The 22364-nt window shown below is 41.1% G+C and overlaps 1 protein-coding gene across 1 annotated transcript in view; it reads right to left on the bottom strand.

Moving 5' to 3' along the window:
• FBP2 (fructose-bisphosphatase 2) overlaps positions 1-22364 on the bottom strand; it is a 38501-nt gene that overhangs the window by 6000 nt on the left and 10137 nt on the right. The window contains exons 4-5 of the mRNA XM_059072363.2: positions 13518-13658; positions 3980-4117 (exon numbers count right to left, since the gene is read on the bottom strand). Coding sequence (XP_058928346.1) covers positions 3980-4117; positions 13518-13658 — 279 coding nt within the window. The remainder of the gene's footprint in view (positions 1-3979; positions 4118-13517; positions 13659-22364) is intronic.

Raw genomic sequence — 22364 nt, 5'->3', positions numbered from 1 at the left:
AAGGAAGGGGTAAACAGCCCTAAATGCCATGGAAAGGTCAGATAACATAAGGTGGAACATGAAGCTAGATTTGGCAACACAGATAAAAGAGGATTATAAAGGGCAGACAATTGAGCAAAGAGGGTTAAAGAGGGAATGACAGGAAAGAAAAACTTAAAAAAAAAAAAAAGGAAATATCCTTCCAACTTCTGGGTATTTACCCTAAAAAAATAGGAAATAGAATCTCAAAGAGATCTCTCCATACTCATGTTCACTGCAGCATTATTCACAATAGCCAAGAAGTGGAAGCAACCTGAGTGTCCATTGACAGATAGGTGGATAAGAAAATGTATATACACACAGTGGAATATTATTCAGACTTTAAAAAGAAGGAAATCCTGTCACTTGTTACAACATGGATGAACCTTGAGGACATTATGCTAAGTGAAATAAGTCAGTCACAAAAAGACAAACACTACATGATTCCACTTATCTGATGTATCTAAAGTAATCCAGCACATAGAAACACATAGGAGAATGTGATTACTAGGGATGGGGGCGGGGAGGAGGAAATGAGGAATTGTTCAATGGATGTAGAATTCCAGTTTTACAAGATGAAAAAATGCTCTGGAGATCTGTTGCACAACAGAAGGCTTAGATTTTAATCCTGGTTCTACCAATTAAATAAAGTCACCTTTACTCAAGTTACTGAATGAGGAAGAACAAATCTGTTTATTTTACTTTAACCTTCATTCATTGCTTTTGCTACAAATTAAGAATGTTGCCTCTAGGCTGAAATATACAGGACAGTCCATTCTCAAGGGTCTGACCTTCAAAGGTCACTTTTCCATTCATATAGAGATAAAAAGTTGCAGAACAGAGAATAACATTTGTCTTGTTGTAGATTTACAGGAGCATCCTAACCTGACCTATCTTGACAGCTGCAAGAACAAAGGATGCTGACACCAAGAAGTCTGCAACAACCAATCACACCCCCTTCCCTTTTAGTATAAAAGAAGCCTGAATTCTAACTCAGGTAAGGTGGTTCCTTGGGACACTAGTCCACCATCTTCTTGGTCTGCTGGCTTTCCCAATAAAGTCGCTATTTTTTGCCCCAGTAACTCATCTCTATTGGCCTCTATTGCCATGCAGCAAGCAAGAAGAGCTTGAACTCGGTAACATTACTTGACTGTTCAGGGCCTCAATTTCCCCATATGTAAAATGGGGACTGTGGTATTAATACTTATCTTGTAGTCTGTTGGAGAATTGAATGAGTTAGTACACAACAAGCACTAGGAACAGTGTCTGATGCAGTATACCCGAGCTACTATTATCATGACTAATAGAAGAGTGCAGTCAGGGATAGAAGAAGCTGTTACTGTCAGGAGACAAAACAGCAAAGAAGGACTGCTCCTTCCACAATGGCGGAGGGTAAAGAAAAGTGCCTGGACCACTTTCCATCGCCCGGGGGTGCGGTGTGTGGGAGAACACAAAGATCCTGCAGGGAAGCAATGGCCTCAGGAGGAATGAGGAGTAGGAGGAGCACTGCCTGCTCACAATAGAGGGGCTTCCCGAGGGCAAAACTACAGGAGAGTAAGGGCACTTCTTTTTCAAAACAGAATGATCTATTCTTTCCATTTTTAAGTGCAAAAGTAAACATTCGTTTTAAATGGAAGAAGAAACCACAAAATATTACAAATTTTTAAAAGCTGACTCACACTGTATTGAACAACATAAAATCCAGAAAAAATATATTTTTATTAATTAACTACTTGATATGCTTTTTCCCTTTAAATTTTTTTGGTTGTATACTCTTTGATTGCCTCTTCAACTGACAATGCGTTTGCAATAATTTCTACAAAGAGAGTTGGAATGATCCGTTTTCAATAACACAGGATCATTGCACATATTCACACAAGAGAAAGTGAAGAACCCTATAACCTCAACTTCCAGAAACCACTATTAACAAGATGGCACATTTTTAAGACATTTTATGCATATATACATACTATGTATATCTGTGTGCATAAATACGTTCACATATATATGTGTATTTTGTGGACATGTTTCACTACCAATATATAAAGAAGCACTTACCTTCCTAATGGATGAATAGATGTGTGGCACAATATTTCACTAGAATATTGTGGATGCCCCCAACCAATCCTTCTTGATGGATACAATACTTCAGTTGTTCCTTTGTTGTTATAAACAACGCTGCAGTGACATATCCTTGTTCATTTATCTCTTTTTATTTGACCTATTAGTTCCTTAGGATCAGTTTCCAGGGGAAATTTAGGATTAACTAAGTCAAAAGATTTGAATATTTAATACTTGAAATCATACTGCCAGATTGCCTCCCCCCAGAAAAGTTGTGGCATTTATGTTTCCTTTAACATTTTATGAGAGCGCTTATTTTCCCACACCACTGAGCACTATTCATCTGTTAGATCTGGGCAAATCTCATATGTGGAAATGATGTTGCATTTTAATTTGCCTTTCTTTTTTATTAACATCTTCCCATTTGCTGACTGGATATTTGTTTCTTCCATGACTTGCGCTATTGTGCCCTTTGCCTGGTTTTCGGTTTGGGTGTTCATCCTTGTATTTAGGTCCTTGTGTAGACACTGTTCACCTGTTGTCAGTCATATGCGTGGTGATTACTTTTTTTCTCAGTTTGCAACCTCTCCTTCAAAAAGATTTATGGGTTTTTTTTCATACGAGTTTGGTTTTTCAGTGGTAAAGTAAGTATCTTCCTTTTGGGTTCTAGAAGAGGTGCATTTTAATTTAGAATGAGAACCACCGTGAAATCACCTCCAAGACTGGGAACTTGTAAATAATTTTGACTTTATCAACCTCACAATTCATATCCTGTTGCTTCCGCCCTTAAGATGTCTAACAGGTTTGTGCATGACAGCAAAGGAGGGGTACAGGAGACTGCACTTCTAAGAATTTTGCTTAAAGAACAAACAGAACAGAGAAAGAAGAAAACTCTCTAAAGCTTCCATTTGAGGCAGCAAACGGAAGGTCCCAGAACCCTGTTGACTAACTGCTCTGGACCCTCTGGAATCCTGAGCTTTTTCTCCCTGGAGTTCGTGAAGGGCTTCCAGGGACAGCCAGGCTGGCACATCACACCACTGCTTTTCCAGCCACTTCCTGTGTAGGTCAGACTTCACATTCTTGATCTGGAAATGCTCTGACTCCTTCACACACCTGTCTTAAAAGCGCTCTTTGTATGGCAGACATACGTACTGGATTGTTTGGGCTATATTAATAGCCACATGAAGCCCAGGACTCGGTGATCACACTGAGAGCCAAAGACCTTCCTAAAACTTGGAGTAAACACCAGGCCCTGATATTAGAGCATATGAATGGTACTTTTTTTTTTTTTTTTTTTTTTTTTTTTTTTTTTTTTTTTTTTTTTTTTGTGGTATGCGGGCCTCTCACTGTTGTGGCCTCTCCCGTTGCGGAGCACAGGCTCCGGACGCACAGGCCCAGCGGCCATGGCTCACGGGCCCAGCCGCTCCGCGGCACGTGGGATCCTCCCGGACCAGGGCACGAACCCGTGTCTCCTGCATCGGCAGGCGGATTCTCAACCACTGCGCCACCAGGGAAGCCCTGAATGGTACTTTTAAATGTACTTATTCCACCTAAATACAACTAAGTGACCAGAATCAGCACAGGTGGTAGCTCAGCAAAAAATGACAGGGGAGATGCTCTGGCCTGAAACTCTGGATTTTGAAACATTGGTCTCTGCCTTCTTCATAGACAATTTCTCCTGGAAAAACTCACCTGGCAAGTATTATCTATAGTACGTAAATTTTAGCTATGAAAGATATTGATTGCTTATGAAGAAAGTCAGAGTTTGCCATTCTCATATGGGCCAGAGCCATAAACAGGGACACCAACCTCTTTCAGCCAGGCCCCGACATCCATCCCTGAAACAGGAACCCACTGAGACAGCATTCCCCCTGCTTCCGCCTTAGCTTTCTTCACTCACCTCGGGAAATTTCTTTTTCTGCACATATTCTGTGGTGGCAGCATCAAAATACTTGGCATAGCCCTCATTGAGGCTGTAAATCTTTCCTTTGTTTTTAATCTTGACATCTTTTTCCACCAGGACAAATTCACCAAGAGCCTAGAAAGGTGAAGAGAAACACCAGGAAGAAGAGAGATATCAGGAAACAAAAGCCAACAGCACACACCAACAACCAGAGAACAGTAGAAGATGTGGGTCTGCTAAAAGAATCCTTGGGTTGCGCTTCCTGGTGGCACAATGGTTAAGAATCTGCCTACCAATGCAGGGGTCACAGGTTCAAGCCCTGGTCTGGGAAGATCCCACATGCTGCAGAGCAATTAAGCCCATGTGCCACAATTACTGAGCCTGTGCTCTAGAGCCCACGAACCACAACTACTGAGCCTGTGTGCTGCAACTACGGAAGCCTGTGCGCCTAGAGCCTGTGCTCCACAACAAGAGAAGCCACTGCAACAAGAAGCCTGCGTGCCACAACTAGAGAAAGACTGTACACAGCAACAAAGACCCAATGCAGCCAAAAATAAAAATAAATAAATTTATTTAAAAAAAAAAAAAAAAAAAAGAACCCTGGGGTTTGCCAGGTCCTCTGCAGGCTGCCCAGTGATGTTTTTATGAGTTGTATAAAGAACGGTGACAATATGGAGCCTGCACAAGCAGCTCAAGCAGTGATATAACAAGAAATAAAATAATTCAAAGGAAAAAGAGGGAAAATTTCCTTTGTAACTTTCACCGTAGCTGGGTTACTCATTTGTAAAGAACCTAGCTGTATTTTTCCCCCAAGTTCTCACCCCCGGTCAATTCCTAATGTTTTCCGGAAGATTCGGGCCATCAACAATGAGAAGAAGTTACTCGAATGGTATTTGTCATGAAGGTGGGGGATGCAGTTAGACCACTAATTTGTGGTCCAGTTATTCTTCTTTAATTTATTTATCCTGTATTTTCTATAATGTTTTTGCCATCCTCTTCCACTTTCAGTTCAGCTTTTTTTTTTTTTGGTGTCGGGGGGTGCCGCAGGGTGAGGCATGTGGGATCTTAGTTCCCCAACCAGGGATCGAACCTGTGCTCCCTGCATCGGAAGCATGGAGTCTTAACCACTGGACTGCCAGGGAAGTCCCCAGTTATTTTGTTTATCTTAACGACTCAATGTTGGAAACCATTCGAAGTTCCTTGTATCCCAATTACTCTTATATGGGTAAAGAGAAATCCCTTCAGTCAGAAACTGTATTCGCTCAGCATGAGGAATAGTTGATAAAAAAATGTTTTTTAAATCCTCAGAATTAGAGTGCTGATGGTCTCATCCCTAGGAATGTAATTAGCTAGCTGCAGATTCACTTTGAAGGGCTGGATGTTTCTGTAAGTCACTAGGAAGAAAATCAGACCCTGGAAATCTAATCAGTTTTGATTAAACTTTAAAGACTGAGAAAATAAAAATCCCCCAAGATGACAGCTCACAGCTAGAAAGCTCCTAATGAACGTCCACAACAAAGAGACAAGGCCACACTGATCGTGTCTGAAATCAGACAATGATGAGTATACTCAAGTGCAAAAACAACTCAACACGCCTCTCTTCTGCCAAATGTGAGTGATGGATGCTTCTTTACCAATGAATCTTTACCCTCACTTTAAACGTCCCACCTCCTACATATAAACTGAGATACACAGTCATTCATTGTACCCACATCTAGACAACACCCAATCCAGAACTGACCCTCTCTTTCTCATATACTCCTTAGAATCATCAAGCAAAACCCCAAGTGCTATAATAAGCCCAAGCCAACCCAAGCACGATGCCTCACGGTTCCTCCAAAGCCTTCTCCTTTGCTAGTAAACCAGCTCCTTATGTTGCAGGGAAGTACTTGATGGTCTCTGAATCATGAGCTTTAATAACTTGATCTGGACATTTGTTGCTTTGGAGCAGCTCAGCATGGAGTTCCACGTCCTAAAAGCACCCGAACTTCCTTTGAATAATTAACTTTTCTCATTGGATGCCAGTCTAAGAAGACTCTAAGCTGGGCCTCCTCTAGCCCAAGGTCAGGCACCTGACTGAGCTTAGCAAATTACATACTCCTCTCTGGCATTTGAAACCTGAGCGAGAGACACAGCATCAGGGGTTGTGTCCAGACCTGACTGGCTGTCCTGTGGGACGGTTCCTGTGAATCCTGCTTCCCAGACCTGCCCATCTCTAGCCTGGGGCCTGAGCTTTCCCATTAATACAGTAAGTCCTTGACTTAGTTTAGCCAGGATCCTTTTCTTTTTGTTTATCAGCAAAGATCAAAGACAGATACTGTTGTCTAAATAATGTCTTCGCTTATTTATCCACCCCAGGGGCTGTGGGTGTAGACACTCAGGCCCCTGGAGAGTTGTTCCCTATTGTAGGATGGAGGAACTGGCTGTGAAGCCTTACTCTAACCTGGAAAATAAATGCCTTTTCCTGACTGTGTGATCACTGGCGCCCATTGAATATTAAAAGTGCCTCCCACAGCTTTGAGAAGAGGGTACCTGATTATTAAATGCAGATTTTGTTTTGTTTTGTTTTTTTGCGGTACATGGGCCTCTCAGCTGTTGTGGTCTCTCCCTTTATGGAGCACAGGCTCCGGACGCGCAGGCTCAGCGGCCGTGGCTCACGGACCCAGCCGCTCCGCGGCATGTGGGATCTTCCCAGACCAGGGCACGAACCCGCATCCCCCGCATCGGCAGGCGGACTCTCAACCACTGCGCCACCAGGGAAGCCCGAGGGTACCTGATTATCAGGCACCATATCCTTGTCACCCAGAAATGATATCTGCCATTTGTAAACAAATGCCTTGTCATTGCGGCTTGTACCACAGTTGAGAGTTTGGTTAACGTGAGGCAGTCCCTCTGTGCCTGAACAAAATGTGTGCTCTGACAAAATCAAATTACCAGCCCTGCAAACTCACAGATCAGGCAGGCTCTTGTTGCCCCACCAAGGAACTCCGGCCTGTGAGGCCCTGCCTGAGTAACCTGCTAGCCACCCTCTATGGTTTTCTAACTGTGACAATTGCCATAAGCTGCTTCAACTTGAAGTCAACCTTTCAAACTGGTCCTCAGCTTCATACCCTGGGTCCTTGCTCAAGTGTCCTTTGTAGTAGGGTGATGCGATCCAAAGGGTTTTCAGGCTAATAAAGAGAGCTCAGCAGAGAGCATGCTATGGTTCGTCTCTTCTTTCTGATGTGTGATCAAACTGTCTGGCCTACCTGTATCCAGACTGGGGCCCCCTATCATGACCGAAGGTGGAAAGCATGAGCTGTGTCTCTAGAATCCTTCAGCTGGACCCCTGAGCCAAAGGCACCTCCCTACTACCCTTAGAACCACTTCAGAATGTTCTTGGAGATATGTTGCTTGTAATTGAGAGAGTTTATTCAAAATTGTCTGGTATAATAGTTAAGCACAAAACTGCCTGTGAATTGGTGTGCCAAGGCCACTTCCTCTGTGTGTGTGTTTGTGTGTGTGTATGTGTGTGTGTGTTGGGGGGGTGGGTAGGGGAGGAGTCCCACACATACTGTTAAGGGAACCACTGACAGAAACCACTGGCCCTGGTCAGGTACCACTCATTTGCATGAGTTATCTTACAAGAGGAGGTCCTGGTAAGGAACATGGAACTAATAAGCTACCGCCAACCGGAAGAATTCGGTAAAGGTCAAAAGGAGAGAGGAGACCCCAGTCCATATATATATATATCTTACCAAGCTCCCAGAATCCTTCTTGCTGGAATCCTTCTTGGCTGAGTGACGCAGGCACCACCAGGAAGGAACCTCAGTCAGAATGATGGGTCAGAGACAGCCCCGAAACTAATCCATTACCATAAAACCCAAGACTGTGAACCACATGGAAGAGCAGTTCCCCTGGGTTCCCTTCCCCTGCTGCTCTCTGCCCGGGTGCTCCTTCCCAATGAAGTCTCTTGCTTTGTCAGCACGTGTCTCCTTGGACAATTCATTTCCAAATGTTAGACAAGAGCCCACTCTCGGGCCCTGGAAGGGGTCTCCCTTCCCTTCCTGCAACAATTCAACCAAGCAATTCTCGGACACCAGCAGTGTGTCTGAAATTCAACTCAATTCTGACACTATCTACACAGAGATAGCATCAAATTCTACAAGTTAAGGGTTCCGTCCTACAAGTCTGCCCTCTCCCGAAGTGGGGACACTTCAGACGCCAGTTCCAAACCCAGGTTGTCACCTATAATTCTGACCGGCCATAAATCAGAGGTTCCCAGGATGAAACCAAGCAGGGCCCTATGGGGCTCCCAGGCATAGAGGCCTTTCTGTCCCCCATTTCTTGCAGGCAAGACTCCAGCCTCCATGACTTTCCCTGAGTTCCAAAGGGCAGATTCCAATAGTTGCTAATTAAGAAAGGAGCAGCCATGAAACCACCTAAGGTAAGATAAAAGGGACCCGAGAAGCTCATCAAGATTAGGAGACCTGACCACCTGAGACCCTGCACAACCCTAATCTTGTCAGCAACGCCACCCTTTTGAAACTTTGCAGAAGAATGCAAGACTGTTACTGCCTTTATCCTTATCACATACCTCTGACCATAAGACCTCTCCCTATTCCCCAGGGAGGGGGGCACAGTTCTTGAGGCGCTAGCCTACTGTGTTCCCTCTGCCTGGCAAAGAAATAAAGCTTTCTTTCTTCTCCACAATTCTGTCTCCATATTTCTGTTCAGCATCAGTATGCAGGAAAGCCAAGATTTGGGCATCAAGGACCTCTTTCTCAGGTCAGTTAATTTGCTACAGTGGCTCCTGGAACTCAAAGAAGCATTTTACTTACTAGATTACTGGTTTCTTACAAAAGTCTGTAACTCAGGAACAGCCAGATGGAAGAGACGCACAGGGAAATGGTGAAGAGCTTCCCTGCCCTCTCCAGGCTCACCACTCTCCTCAGTCTCAACCCAGAAGCTCTCTGAACCCAGTCCTTTGGGTTTTTATGGAGGCTTCGTTATACAGGCATTATAGGCATGATTGATTAAATCATTTGCAATTGATTCAACCTCCAGTCCCTTTCCCCTCCTCAGAGGCCAGGGGGTGAGATTGAAAGTCCCAACCCTCTAATCACGTGGTTGGGTCCATTGGAAACCAGCCCCCATCTTTAGGAGCCTTCCAAAAGCCACCTCATTACCATAACAAAAGACACCTTTAGCACTTTCAACACTTCAGAAATTCCAAGGGTTTTGGGAGCTGTGAGCCAGGAACCATGGATGAAGAACAAATATATGAGGAATATATTTTGGTCATCTTGAAACCGTGCACCTCAGATTGGGACTTGAAGCCACACTGCTAGGACTCAAACCCGGCCAAAACCCAGTCTTCCAACTGAGATCCCACACCTGGTTTCAGGACTGAATGAAGCTCATGTTCTTGATGTCTCATTGCAGAAAGAATTCAGTGAGAGACAAAGTGATAGGTAAGAAGTGGATTTATGTATAGAGAAACACACTCCACAGAGTGTGGGCCATCTCAGAAGGTGAGAAAGGAACCAGGGTATGGGGTTGTCAGTTTTTATAGGGGTGGGTAATTTCATAGGCTAATGAGGGGGAGGAGTATTCCAGCTATTTCAGGAAGGGGCGGGGATTTTCAGGAACTGGGCTACCGCCCACTTTTTGATCCTTATGGTCAGTCTTGGAACTGTCATGGCACTTGTGGGTGTGTCATTTAGCTTGCTGATGTGTTACAGTGAGCATATACTGAGGCTCAAGGTCTAGTGGAAGTCGACTTGCCGGCCATCTTGGACCCATTTGGTTCTATTCAGTTTATGTCATGTCCTCGGGCTGTGTCATTCTTTCAAAGGTCGTGCCCTGCCCCCTTCCCTCCTGTTTCAATCTGAATGATCAAATTTATTTTTTTCTTATAAATCACAATGATTACAGCCTGAGTATGACTCTTGGCTCCACTGCTACTAGCATGACCTTGGGCAAGTTACTTACCCTCTCTGTGCCTCACTTTCCTCATCTGAAAATGAGAATAGTAGTAGGCCCTCCCCTCACAGGGCTGCTGTGAGGCTTAAATGCATTAATATATGCAAGTTGCTTAGAACAGATACCTATCCACCACTTAATAAGCACTGTCTAACTGTCAGCTACTATTCTGAGAGTATTATTGTAACGCTAAATCAGACTCCATGCTCGATCTGTTTCTTTGACTTTAACCTTTACTTTTCATTGCTTTTGTTATTATAATCATACATAATGGCCTGCCACAGGGAACCTTTACCCTGTGGCTGAATGTTAAACTAAAGTGCCTTTGCTCAGCTCACAGGGAGATAATCTGATCCTGACCACCTGTGAATGGCTGCAGAAAAGAAGAAATTAACACACCACCTCCCGATGTTGGCCAAGACAGGCAAAACTAATGGCCTCTTTACTTCACTTCCTCACCTCCTCCCAGTCTCTGTTCTATAAGTGAAACTGGCATCCAGACCCCGGTAAGATGGTTTCTTGGGTACCCTAACCTGCCATCTTCTCGGTCTGCCAGCTTTCCAAATAAAGTCGCTATTCCTTGCCTCAACACCTTGTCTCCCAATTTATTGGCTGTCGTGCGGCAAGCAGAACAAGCTTGGGCTCAGTAACATTATTTGTGAACTACAGATTCCTGCTTCTGGGCTTCCCTGGTGGCGCAGTGGTTGAGAGTCCGCCTGCCGATGCAGGGCACACGGGTTCGTGCCCCGGTCTGGGAAGATCCCACATGCCGCGGAGCGGCTGGGCCCGTGAGCCATGGCCGCTGAGCCTGCACGTCCAGAGCCTGTGCTCTGCAACGGGAGGGAAAAAAAAAAAACAGATTCCTGCTTCTATGAAAATAAGGAGAAATTAGAGCATCAGTAAACCAACACAGCAATGCGTTTTGCTCTGATGGGTTTATATGTGAAAAATTTAGACTTTAAAAAGTACCAGGGCTTCCCTGGTGGCCCAGTGGTTGAGAATCCGCCTGCCGATGCATGCAGGGGACACAGGTTCAAGCCCTGGTCCAGGAAGATCTCATATGCCATGGAGCGGCTGGGCCCGTGAACCATGGCCGCTGAGCCTGCGCATCCGGAGCCTGTGCTCTGCAACTGGAGAGGCCGCAACAGTGACAGGCCCGCATACCACAAAAAAAAAAAAAAAAAATAGGTACCAGATGGACTTCCCTGGTGGCGCAGTGGTTAAGAATCTGCCTGCCAATGCAGGGGATACAGGTTCAAGCCCTGGTCCAGGAAGATCCCACATGTCATGGACAACTAAGCCCATGCACCACAACTACTAAGCCTGCACTCTAGAGCCTGCAAGCCACAACTACTGAGCCCACGTGACACAACTACTGAAGCCTGTGTGCCTAGAGCCCATGCTCCGCAACAAGAGAAGCCACAGCAATGAGAAGCCCATGCAACGCAACAAAGAGCAGCCCCTGCTCGCCACAACTAGAGAAAGCCCACATGCAGCAACGAAGATCCAACGCAGCCAAAAATAAATAAATAAATAATTTTTTTAATAAATAAATAAAAATTTCAAAGATACCAGATTTCCATATTATAGAGTTTAGTTTAACTGTTTTGAAATTTGTAACCCCCTTCCCTCCACTCACATGTGAAACAGGAAAGAAGGGGGCAGGGCACAACCTTTAAAAGAGTCACAGAGCCATTGAGGACACAACAAAAACTGGTTAGAATCAATTAGGCTCAAGATGGCAGAAGACTTGACTTCCAGTGGACCTTGAGCCTCGTGATACGCTCAATGTAATACACCAGCATATGCTAAATGACACACCTACCAGCACCATAACAGTTCCAAGGACGACCATAAAAGGTCAAAAAGTGGGCAGTGGCCCAATTCCTGGAAATTTCCGCCCCTTCCCCAAAATAGTTGGAATAACCCTCCCACTCGTTAGCCTATGAAATTACTCAGCCCATAAAAAGCTAACCACCCCTTCGGCTTCCCTGGTGGCGCAGTGGTTGAGAATCCACCTACATGCCGGGGAGCAACTAAGCCCGTGAGCCATGGCCGCTGGGCCTGCGCATCCGGAGCCTGTGCTCTGCAATGGGAGAGGCCACAACAGTGAGAGGCCCGCATACCGCAAAAAAAAAAAAAAAAAAAAAAAAAAAGCTAACCACCCCATATTTCCGGGCCTCTTGCCTTCTGAGATGGCCCATACTCTGTCTGTGGAGTATGTTTCTGCTTTGGCCACTCTCACTTTCCAAGACAACCCCATGTCCTGTGGCCATTCTCACCTTTTGAGACAGATTCTGTGTATGGAATGTGTATCTCTCTAAGTAAATCCACTTCTCACCTATCTCTCTCACTGAATTCTTTCTGTGATGAGACATAAAGAACCTGAGACCTGAGACCAGATGTGTGATCTCAATTAAAAGACAGTGAGTTCAAGTCACAGTCCGAGTTGTGCGGTTTCACATGCACCAGCATGTAAAATCCTGAAATGTTTGTCTAAAATGTTTGTTTGATCAGTGCATTATCTCCCTCCACTGCCTAGAATGGTATATGGGGACACACTAGATGCTCAATAAACATTTGTAATTTCAAATTAAGTTGAAATACTGAACAATAGCTTTTGCTTCACAGAATACTGGAAATTTTGAAGTGGACTTTGGTCAAAATTATTTGAGTTTTCACAAGACCTGATTATATTTAGCAAAGTAGTTCACAAGTAATAAGCAAAGCATCCAGCATTTAAAAGAGAAATTCTATAAGTTACACATATTTTCCAAAATTTCTCCTGAACACTTTTGATGTACATTTGCCATGAAGGCTCACCCTTTATTTTTGAACTCTTGTGTCTTTATCCAATTATGTCATCCTCCAAACACCGTTGTGCTATAATATTTTTTATCTTCCCAGAGGTTTTGGTTCTTCCCCTTCTGCTACTGAGCATTTTCTCATTGTGGAGAGCATGGAGAACAACACAGAATCTGATAAAAATAGCTTTCTACCAGTCACTCCTCCCATTGGGAAGAACGTGTATTAGGGGAAGTCCTCCAAACTGGTGTCCAGTAGGGTAGCCACTAGTCACATGAGGCTATTTAAGTTAATTAAAAAGAAATAAAATTTAGAAACCCAGTTTCTTAGTCACACTAACCACACTGCAAATGTTCAATGGTCACAGGAAGCTAGTAGCTGCCGTAACAGACCGTATATTTTACAGAACATAGCCATCATCACAGAAAGTTCTATTGAATGGTGCTACTCTAAAGAATCCATGCTTCTGGCTGGAAATTGGCATCATTGGGATTCTTAAGTCATTGGATTCCCATAAACCAAAGAAGTTGAATGCATTTTTTGGTCATAAATTCCTTAAGAACAGGGCCTGAGTTGCTACGACTGACTCTGTAGAACCCCTCAAATGCCCTCACTTGAACAGAGGTTCTTAATGTTTTTAGATGATTCTGTTGGCTCTCCAAACTAGACTCTGACCCCAAAAGCAAGTATTAGGAATGACTAGGAAATTATCTCTGAGGACAGGAATTAAAGCACAAAGGCCCATACTGCCTTATTGGGTACCTACTGGGTCAAGCATGAAGAGGTCCACTCCTTGCCCAGTGGAAAGAGCCACCAGTGTTGCACTTCCATAGAGTGCATAGCCGGCGGCTACCATGTTGCGGCCTGGCTGCAGGGCATCCTTTTCAGAAGGCTCATCCTCTGAGATCTGCAAAAGAGAAAAGGGAAACATTACTGTCTCTGGAGAGAACGCTTTGCCAGAGGCCTGCATTTCAGATCTACTTGAACCACTGAAGGAAACGGAGTTCTAGAATTTCAAGCCACAGCAAATGCATCTAGAGGAAACACGTTGCCATGTTAATGAATGGTTCTAGATGAACCATTGCAAAGGCCATTCTTGGACTTTTCCCTGTTTTCTGAACGTATTTGTCTCCATCCTGCCAAGAACAGCACCCAAAGTGCTAAAACTACACCTTCCCTTAAAAATCATAAGCCATGCTCCTTGATGATTATAACGACCAAGGTCATTGAGCTCTGATTTTGTGCAGTACCTCATTCTACATACACAGCAGCACTCCAAGGTAGATACCTTTATGACCTCCATCGTTCAGATGAAGAACTCAGAGCCTGAGCGATTGGATAACTCACCCAGCATCAAGAGGAGCTGGAGTCAACCCAGGCAGCTGGGCCCAGAGCTCGTCACCGTCCACGCGCTGCCCCTTGAAGACTCTGCCCCTGTCTGTCCCCAAGTTTACAGCTCTGGATGTTTTCTTGAGGACGCCTCTCTCTTTGGCTAGCAGCACTAACAGTGCCAATGGGAGTGGGAATTCAGAGAGACAGGGCAAGGCAGGCGTGCTGACGAAGGAAGAGCGAATGTCCTTAATGGAGGGGCAGAGCCACAACTGAGACTGGATTTCACAACCTACTTTTCCAGGTATCTCTTGAAGGGCTCGTCCCTCCCTACTTCCTTGTGCTCAAAAAGGCAAGGAGGGACTTCCCTGGTGGTGCAGTGGTTAGGATTCCGGCCTTTCACTGCTGTGGCCCGGGTTCCATCTCTGGTTGGGCAACTGAGATCCTGCAAGCTATGCGGCGCAGCCAAAAAATAATAATAAAAAATAAAGTTTTACCTTTAAAACTGTAATCTATTTTGAGATGATTTGGGTATAAAATATAAAGTTTAGGTTGAGTTCTTTTTTTTCCCCCTCTGTGGATATACAGTTGATCCAGCATTAATTGTTGAAAAGACTCCTTCCTCCATTGAATTGTCTTCACAACTTTGTCAAAAATCTGTTAGCCATAAATTGTGTGAAACCATTTTTGTGTTCTCTGTTCTGTTCCATTGAACATGTGTCTATCCCTCTGTTAATATCATATAATCTTAACTTTTAGAATAACCTTATCTATATCTACAAAATATCTTGCCAGGATTTTGAGAGAAATTGAGTCAAACCTATACATATATCAGTTTGGGGAGAATTAACATCCTTTACAATGTTGAGTCTTCCAACCCATGAACATGGTATGTTTCTCCATACAAGACATATTATTTGATTACTTTCATCAGTAATTACTGGTAGAATTACTATTCCTTTTTTTTTGAGTAATTGTAAATTGTATCATATTTTAAAGTTTAGTTACCATATGTTTATTGCTGACATATAGAAATCCAATTGATTTTTGTATGTTGATTTTGTATCCTGTGACCTTGCTGAACTCACTTATTAGTTCTAGGAAGCTGGCTTTGGTTTTGGTGTTTGTAGATTCCTTAGGAGTTTTCTACATGGACCATCCTATTAACAGTTTTTCATTCCAATCTGTATGGTTTTATTTCTTTTTCTGGCCTCACTGCCCCGGCTAGCTCTTTCAGCATTATGTTGAATAACAGTGGTGAGGTTGGACATCTTTGTTCTTGATTTTAGAGAAAAAGCATTTTGTCTTTCACTGTTAAATATGTTAGCTGTTGTCTTTTTATAGATGTTCTTTATCAAGTTGAGGGAAGTTTCCCCTCTATTTCTTGCTTCCTGATAGTTTTTGTTTGTTTGTTTTGTTTTGTTTTATAACTGAGTGTTGAATTTTGTCAGATGGTTTTTCATCATTGATGGACATGATTCTATGATTTTTCTTCTTTAAGCTTGTTGATGTGGTGGATTACACTGACTGATTTTTGAATATTGAACCAGCTTTCCATAACTGGAGTAAACCCACTTACTCATGGTATATAATTCTTTTTATGCATTATTGAATTTTATTTGTTAATATTTTGTTGAAGATTTTGCAACTATTCATGAGAGATATTGGTCTGTAGTTTTCCTTTCTGAACTGTCTTCATCTGGTTTTGGTATCTGCGTAATGCTGGCTTTAGAAAATAAACTGGGAAGTATTCCTTTCCCTTCTCTTTTCTAGAAGAGATTGAATAATCTTTAATCATTTGGTATAATTCTCCAGTGAAACCATCTGGGCCTAGAGATAACTCTTTTGAACTCTATTTTCTTAGTAATTATAGGACTGTTCAAATTATCTGTTTCATACTGAGTGAGTAATAGTAGTGTGCTTTTTAAAGAATTGGTCTACCTCATCTAAGTTATCAAATTTATGTGTGTAGAGTTACTTATAGTATTATATTATCCTTTTGATGTCTCCAAATGTTTTAAAATATCAGAACGACTCTGAGATGAAAAATCTAGTGCATAAACATGTGTTTCTCTGATTATTTTCCCAAGAGAAATTCCAAATAATAAAAGTATTGGGTAAAAGACTTTTGATACATATTGAAAAGTTGCCATGCAGAATCTGATAAACATAAGATGGTATTGTCTTTTCAACTTGGCCAACTTGATAGGTACAAAAAAAGACATCTACTTTAATTTCCATTTTGTATAGTTAATAAAGTAAATTTTTATATATTTATCGACAATTTTTATTTCTTATTTTGTAAGTTGTCTGTTTGATGTCATTGCTTATTTTTCTATCAGGGTACTCATATTCTTATTGTTAATTTTAATAGCTTTTTATATATGAAAGATATAAATACCTTATATGTTACAAACATTTTCCCCAATTGTCATCTGCCTTTTAATTTTATTTAGAGTGTCTTTTTTTTGCAGGTTTTTTGGTAATTAAAACTATTCATTACAGCCTAATTATTTTCTTCTCTTGTCTTTATGTTTAGACAGAATTTCTCCTATATCAAGACAAGATTAGACAAATATTCCACAATTTTTTTCTGGTTTTATTCCCCACCTCGGCACCAAACTTACAACCCATCTGTAACTTATTTCAGTTCCTGGAAAAAAGAAAGTTTCAACTCTCGTTTTCCCTCCAATATGATCTTGGAACTCCCAAAATACACTTCATGTTAGTATTCTCCATTGCCATGACACTTTTCTCAAAAATCTCAGAGGAGTTTACAAATGATTTAGTGCTATCTTTCTCAAATCTTTACATTTTTCCCTACTCCACTAAAATCTTTATATTTTTCCCTACTCCCTACTTCCCTGTCACTTATAAAGGCAGTGATGCCTCCTATGGCCACTTATCAGTAAAGTTAGTGACAATTGCAAAGGCTCAATGTGTTTGGTGGTAGAAGGTATGGGAAAGTTGATGATCTTTCTTTTAATTGAGGTATAAATTACATATAGCAAAGCACACAAATCTTAACTATACAGTTTGATGAATTTTTACATATATATAGTACATACTGATGTAACTACTAAGATCAATTTATAGAATATTTCCTGCCACCTAGCAGATTCTCTTATACCCTCTTTCAGTCACTATCAGCTCCCCCAAGGTAACCTCTATTCTGGCCTTTCTTATCTGGATATCAAAAGAATAACTAGCTTTGACTGTTTTGGAACTCCATATAAATGAAATTACAAAGCATGTGTTTTTTTGTATCTGGCTTATGTTTCACAACATATGTCTTTGTGATTTTATCTGTGTTGTTGCACATAGCAATAGTCTGTTCTTTTGCATTGCTATGTAGCTTTTTGTCATGTGACTATATCACAGTTTATTTATCTACTCTTATGTTGATACACTTTTTGATTTTGTTCAGTTTGGGTCTTTTATGAATAATTTGTACACAAATTATTAGTCTTTTTAATTTTAACCACTCTGGTTGGGGGCGGGTGGTAAATGATGTCTCTGTTTCCTTGTCCATTTCCCTGATGACTAATGATTTTGAGCATCTCTCATGTGCTTATTAACGAGCTGGGGAAAAAAACCTCTTTTTTGAAGTTCCCGTTCAAGTCTTTTGCCCATTCCAATGATCAGATTGACAGTATTTTTTTTATTGATTTGTAGGAGTTCTTTATTTATTCTATATATGAGTTCTTTGTTGGATGTATGCATTGAAAATTTTTCCATCCGTCTGTAGTTGCCTTTTCACTCTCTTAATGTTGTCCTTTTTTAAAAATTAATTTTTATTAGAGTATAGTTGACTTACAATGTTGTGTTACTTTCTGCTGTACAGCAAAGTGAATCACTTATACATATACATATATATATATATATATATATATATATATATATATATATATATCCACTCTTTTTTAGATTCTATTCCCATATCGGTCATTATTGAGTATTGAGTAGAGTTCCCTGTGCTATATACCAGGTTCTTATTAGTTATCTGTTTTATATATAGTAGTGTGTATATGTCAATCCCAGTCTCCTAATTTACCCCTCCCTCCCCTTCCCCCTTGGTAACCATAAGTGTGTTTTCTACATCTGTGATCCTATTTCTGTTTTGTAAATAGGTTCATTTGTACCGTTTTTTTAGATTCCACATATAAGCGATATCACATGATATTTATCTTTGTCTGACTTACTTCACTAAGTATGACAATCTCTAGGTCCATCCTTAATGTTGTCTTTTGATGAACAAAAGTTCTTAGTTTCAATGAAGCCCAGTTTACTAGCCTTTTCCTTCATGGTTAGTACTTTTTATGTCCTGTTTAAAAAATCTTTACCTTCCCCAAAGGCATGAAGATATTCTCCTGTGGTTTTTTTTTTCTAGGAGCTTCATAGCTTTACTTTTTACAGTGAAGTCTCTGGTCTTTAATTAATCTTTGTGTATGGTGTGAAGTAGGAGTCAAGTTCATTTTTTCTCATACCGATTTTCACCTGGACCAGCATCACTTATTGAAGGGATCATCCTGTACAAATTAAACTTCAGTATTGCCTTTTCATAAATCAAGTGATCATACACATGTGGGTTTATCTCTAGGCTCTCTTTTGTGTTCCACTGGTCTATGTATCCTTATGTCAGTAAAAGAGTAGAATTTTCATGATGTTGACTTACCCATAATAATGGGAGACGGGGTCTCCTGACCCTGTGTGTTAAAACCCACACCCTTGATTTACTCAGATCAACAAGACCAGCTCCTCCCATCAGGACGACTCCCTCAGTCCTCTTCTTAAGCCTCTGCTTTTCAGTTTTCTGTGATTCTGGTCCCCTGCCCCTTACCTTGTGTTTATTGCTTGTTCATTTCAATGAGCTCAGCCACGAATTTATAGGATGATATACTGTATCCAAAAGTTCTGGATGTCTTGAAGGGAGAGAGTTTGCACTTTGTCTAATCTGTGACTGTTGGAAATGGAAAATGTCAACTTCAAGAAAAGGGAAAATCATAAAACAGGGAGCTGAAAGCAGTATGGGACATCTTAAAGGGTGTTTAGCAATGCTCCTCAGAGATAAGGGGAAGAAAATACTTTTGACAGTTCTCTGACAGTCCTGAAACTTCTATCTCGATGCTTGTAGAGAATCACAGAAATCCTGGTCAGAAACGGGCATCATTCCTGGCTTTGACAAGGTTCTAAGAGGCTGTGACAGCCCGGTGAGGTCTCTGAAGCAAGCTGCTCTCTCATTAGACATTGCTTAAGCATCACAAAGCTTTCTCTTCATGTCTCATTCGTTTCTCAAACTTGCTCCCCTTCTTTAGAAACATTATCAGAGAAAATCTATGGTTATTTGGACTAGCCTTCAAAGCCTCTGGTTTATTTGAATTTTAAGACAAAATCTCTGTGTTCAAAAATCACCAAAATTCAAGTGTGAATATCCCATATAATGTATAGTAATATTCTTCTTTTTTGTTTCAAAGACTTCATTTTTTTGAGAACAGTTTTAGGGTCACAGAAAAATTGTGAGAAAGATATAGAGATTTCCCACATACACCCTGTCCACACACATGCACAGTCTCCCTCATTATTCCTCTTTGTTTTTAAATCAGTTGGCTTTAAGAAGCTATTAAGACCATCAACAAAATGAAAAAGCAAAAAATATTTGGAGACCATAAATAGAATAAGGGATTAATATCCAAAATATACAAAGAACTCACACAACTCAATGACCAAAAAAAAAATGATCTGACTGAATAGACATTTTTCCAAAGAAGGCATACAAAGGGCCAACGGGTACAGGGAAAGGTGCTCAACATCACTAAACATCACTAATCACCTCACACCTGTCAGAATGACTAATATCAAAAAGATCATCAATAACAAGTGTTGGTGAGGATGTGGAGAGAAGGGAACCCTCGGGCACTGCTTGTAGGAATGTAAATTGGTGAAGCCACTATGGAAAACAGTATGGAGGTTCTTCAAAAAATTAAATATAGAGCTATATAAGATCCAGCAATTACACTTCTGGGTATATACCTGAAGGACATGAAATCACTCTTTCACAGATATATATATATAAAATTAAGCAATGAAAAACAAGGAAATCCTGCCATTCATGACAATATGGAAGGACTTTGAGGGCATTATGCGAAGTGAAATAAGTCAGAGAAGGACAAATACTGTATGATCTCACTTACATGTGGACTCTAAAAAAAAAAAAAAAAAAAACAAAACTCATAGAAACAGAGAACAGATTGGTAGTTTCCAGAAGCAAGGGGTGGGGTAGGTGAAATGAGTGAAGGTGGTCAAAGGTACACACTTCCAGTTATAAGATGAGTAAGTCCTGGGGATGTAATGTACGGCATTGGGATTAGAGTTAATAATACCATAGTCGGGCTTCCCTGGTGGCGCAGTGGTTGAGAGTCCACCTGCCGATGCAGGGGACACGGGTTCGTGCCCCGTTATGGGAGGATCCCACATGCTGCGGAGCAGTTGGGCCCATGAGCCATGGCCGCTGGGCCTGCATGTCCAGAGCCTGTGCTCCACAGCGGGAGAGGCTGTGGCAGTGAGAGGCCTGCGTACCGCAAAAAATAATAATAATAATAATAATAATAATATTGTCACACTTTCTTCTCAACTGCTCATGGAACATAATACAGGATAGATCATATCTTGGGTCACAAATCAAGCCTTGGTAAAATTAAGAAAATTGAAATCATATCAAGTATCTTTTCTGACCACAACACTATGAGACTAGATATCAATTACAGGAAAAAAATCTTTACAAAAATACAAATACATGGAGGCTAGACAATACACTACTTAATAACCAAGAGATCACTGAGGAAATAAAAAAATACTGAGAAACAAATGACAATGTAAACAAGACAACCCAAAACCTATGGGATGCAGCAAAGGCAGTTCCAAGAGGGAAGTTTATAGCCATACAATCCTACCTCAAGAAACAAGAAACATCTCAAATAAACAACCTAACCTTACACCTAAAGCAATAAGAGAAAGAAGAATGAAAAACCCCAAAGTTAGCAGAAGGAAAGAAATCATAGAGATCAGATCAGAAATAAATGAAAAAAAAATGAAGGAAACAATAGCTAAGAGCAATAAAACTAAAAGCTGGTTCTTTGAGAAGATATACGAAATTGATAAACCACTAGCCAGACTCATAAAGAAAAAGAGGGAGAAGACTCAAATCAATAGAATTAGAAATGAAAAAGGAGAAGTAACAACTGACACTGCAGAAATACAAAGGATCATGAGAGATTACTACAAGCAACTATATGCCAATAAAATGGGCAACCTGGAAGAAATGGACACAGTCTTAGAAGACCAAAACCTTCCAAGACTGAACCAAGAAGAAATAGGAAATATAAACAGACCAATCACAAGCACTGAAATTGAGACTGCGATTAAAAATCTGCCAATAAAAAAAAAAAAATCTGCCAATAAACAAAAGCCCAGGACCAGATGGCTTCACAGGCAAATTCTATCCAACATTTAGAGAAGAGCTAACACCTATCCTTCTCAAACTCTTCCAAAAGATAACAGAGAGAGGAACACTCCCAACCTCATTCGACAAGGCCATCACCCTGATAGCAAAACAAGACAAATATGTCACAAAGAAAGAAAACTACAGGCCAATATCACTGATGAACATAGATGCAAAAATCTTCAACAAAATACTAGCAAACAGAATCTAACAGCACATTAAGAGGATCATACACCATGATCAAATGGGGTTTATCCCAGGAATGCAAGGATTCTTCAATATATGCAAACCAATCAATGTGACACACCATATTTACAAATTGAAGTATAAAAACCATATGATCATATCAATAGATGCAGAAAAAGCTTTCAAAAAAATTCAACACCCATTTATGATAAAAATCCTCCAGAAAGTAGGCAGAGAGGGAACTTACCTCAACATAATAAAGGCCATATATTACAAACCCACAGACAACATCATTCTTAACAGTGAAAAATTGAAACCATTTCCACTAAGATCAGGAAAAAGACAAGGTTTCTCACTCTCACCACTATTATTCAACATAGTTTTGGAAATTTTAGCCACAGCAATCAGAGAAGAAAAAGAAATCAAAGTAATCCAAAATGGAAAAGAAGAAGTAAAGATGTCACTGTTTGCAGATGACATGGTACTATGCATACAGAATCCTAAAGACGTTACCAGAAAACTACTAGAGCTAATCAATTAATTTGGTAATGTAGCAGGATACAAAACTAATGCACAGAAATCTCTTGCATTCCTATACAC

Source organism: Kogia breviceps, chromosome 8, assembly GCF_026419965.1.
Source record: "Kogia breviceps isolate mKogBre1 chromosome 8, mKogBre1 haplotype 1, whole genome shotgun sequence".
Taxonomy (NCBI): Eukaryota; Metazoa; Chordata; class Mammalia; order Artiodactyla; family Physeteridae; genus Kogia; species Kogia breviceps.
Note: the sequence above shows the minus strand (reverse complement) of the source record. Positions and strands in the feature narration are given on the sequence as shown.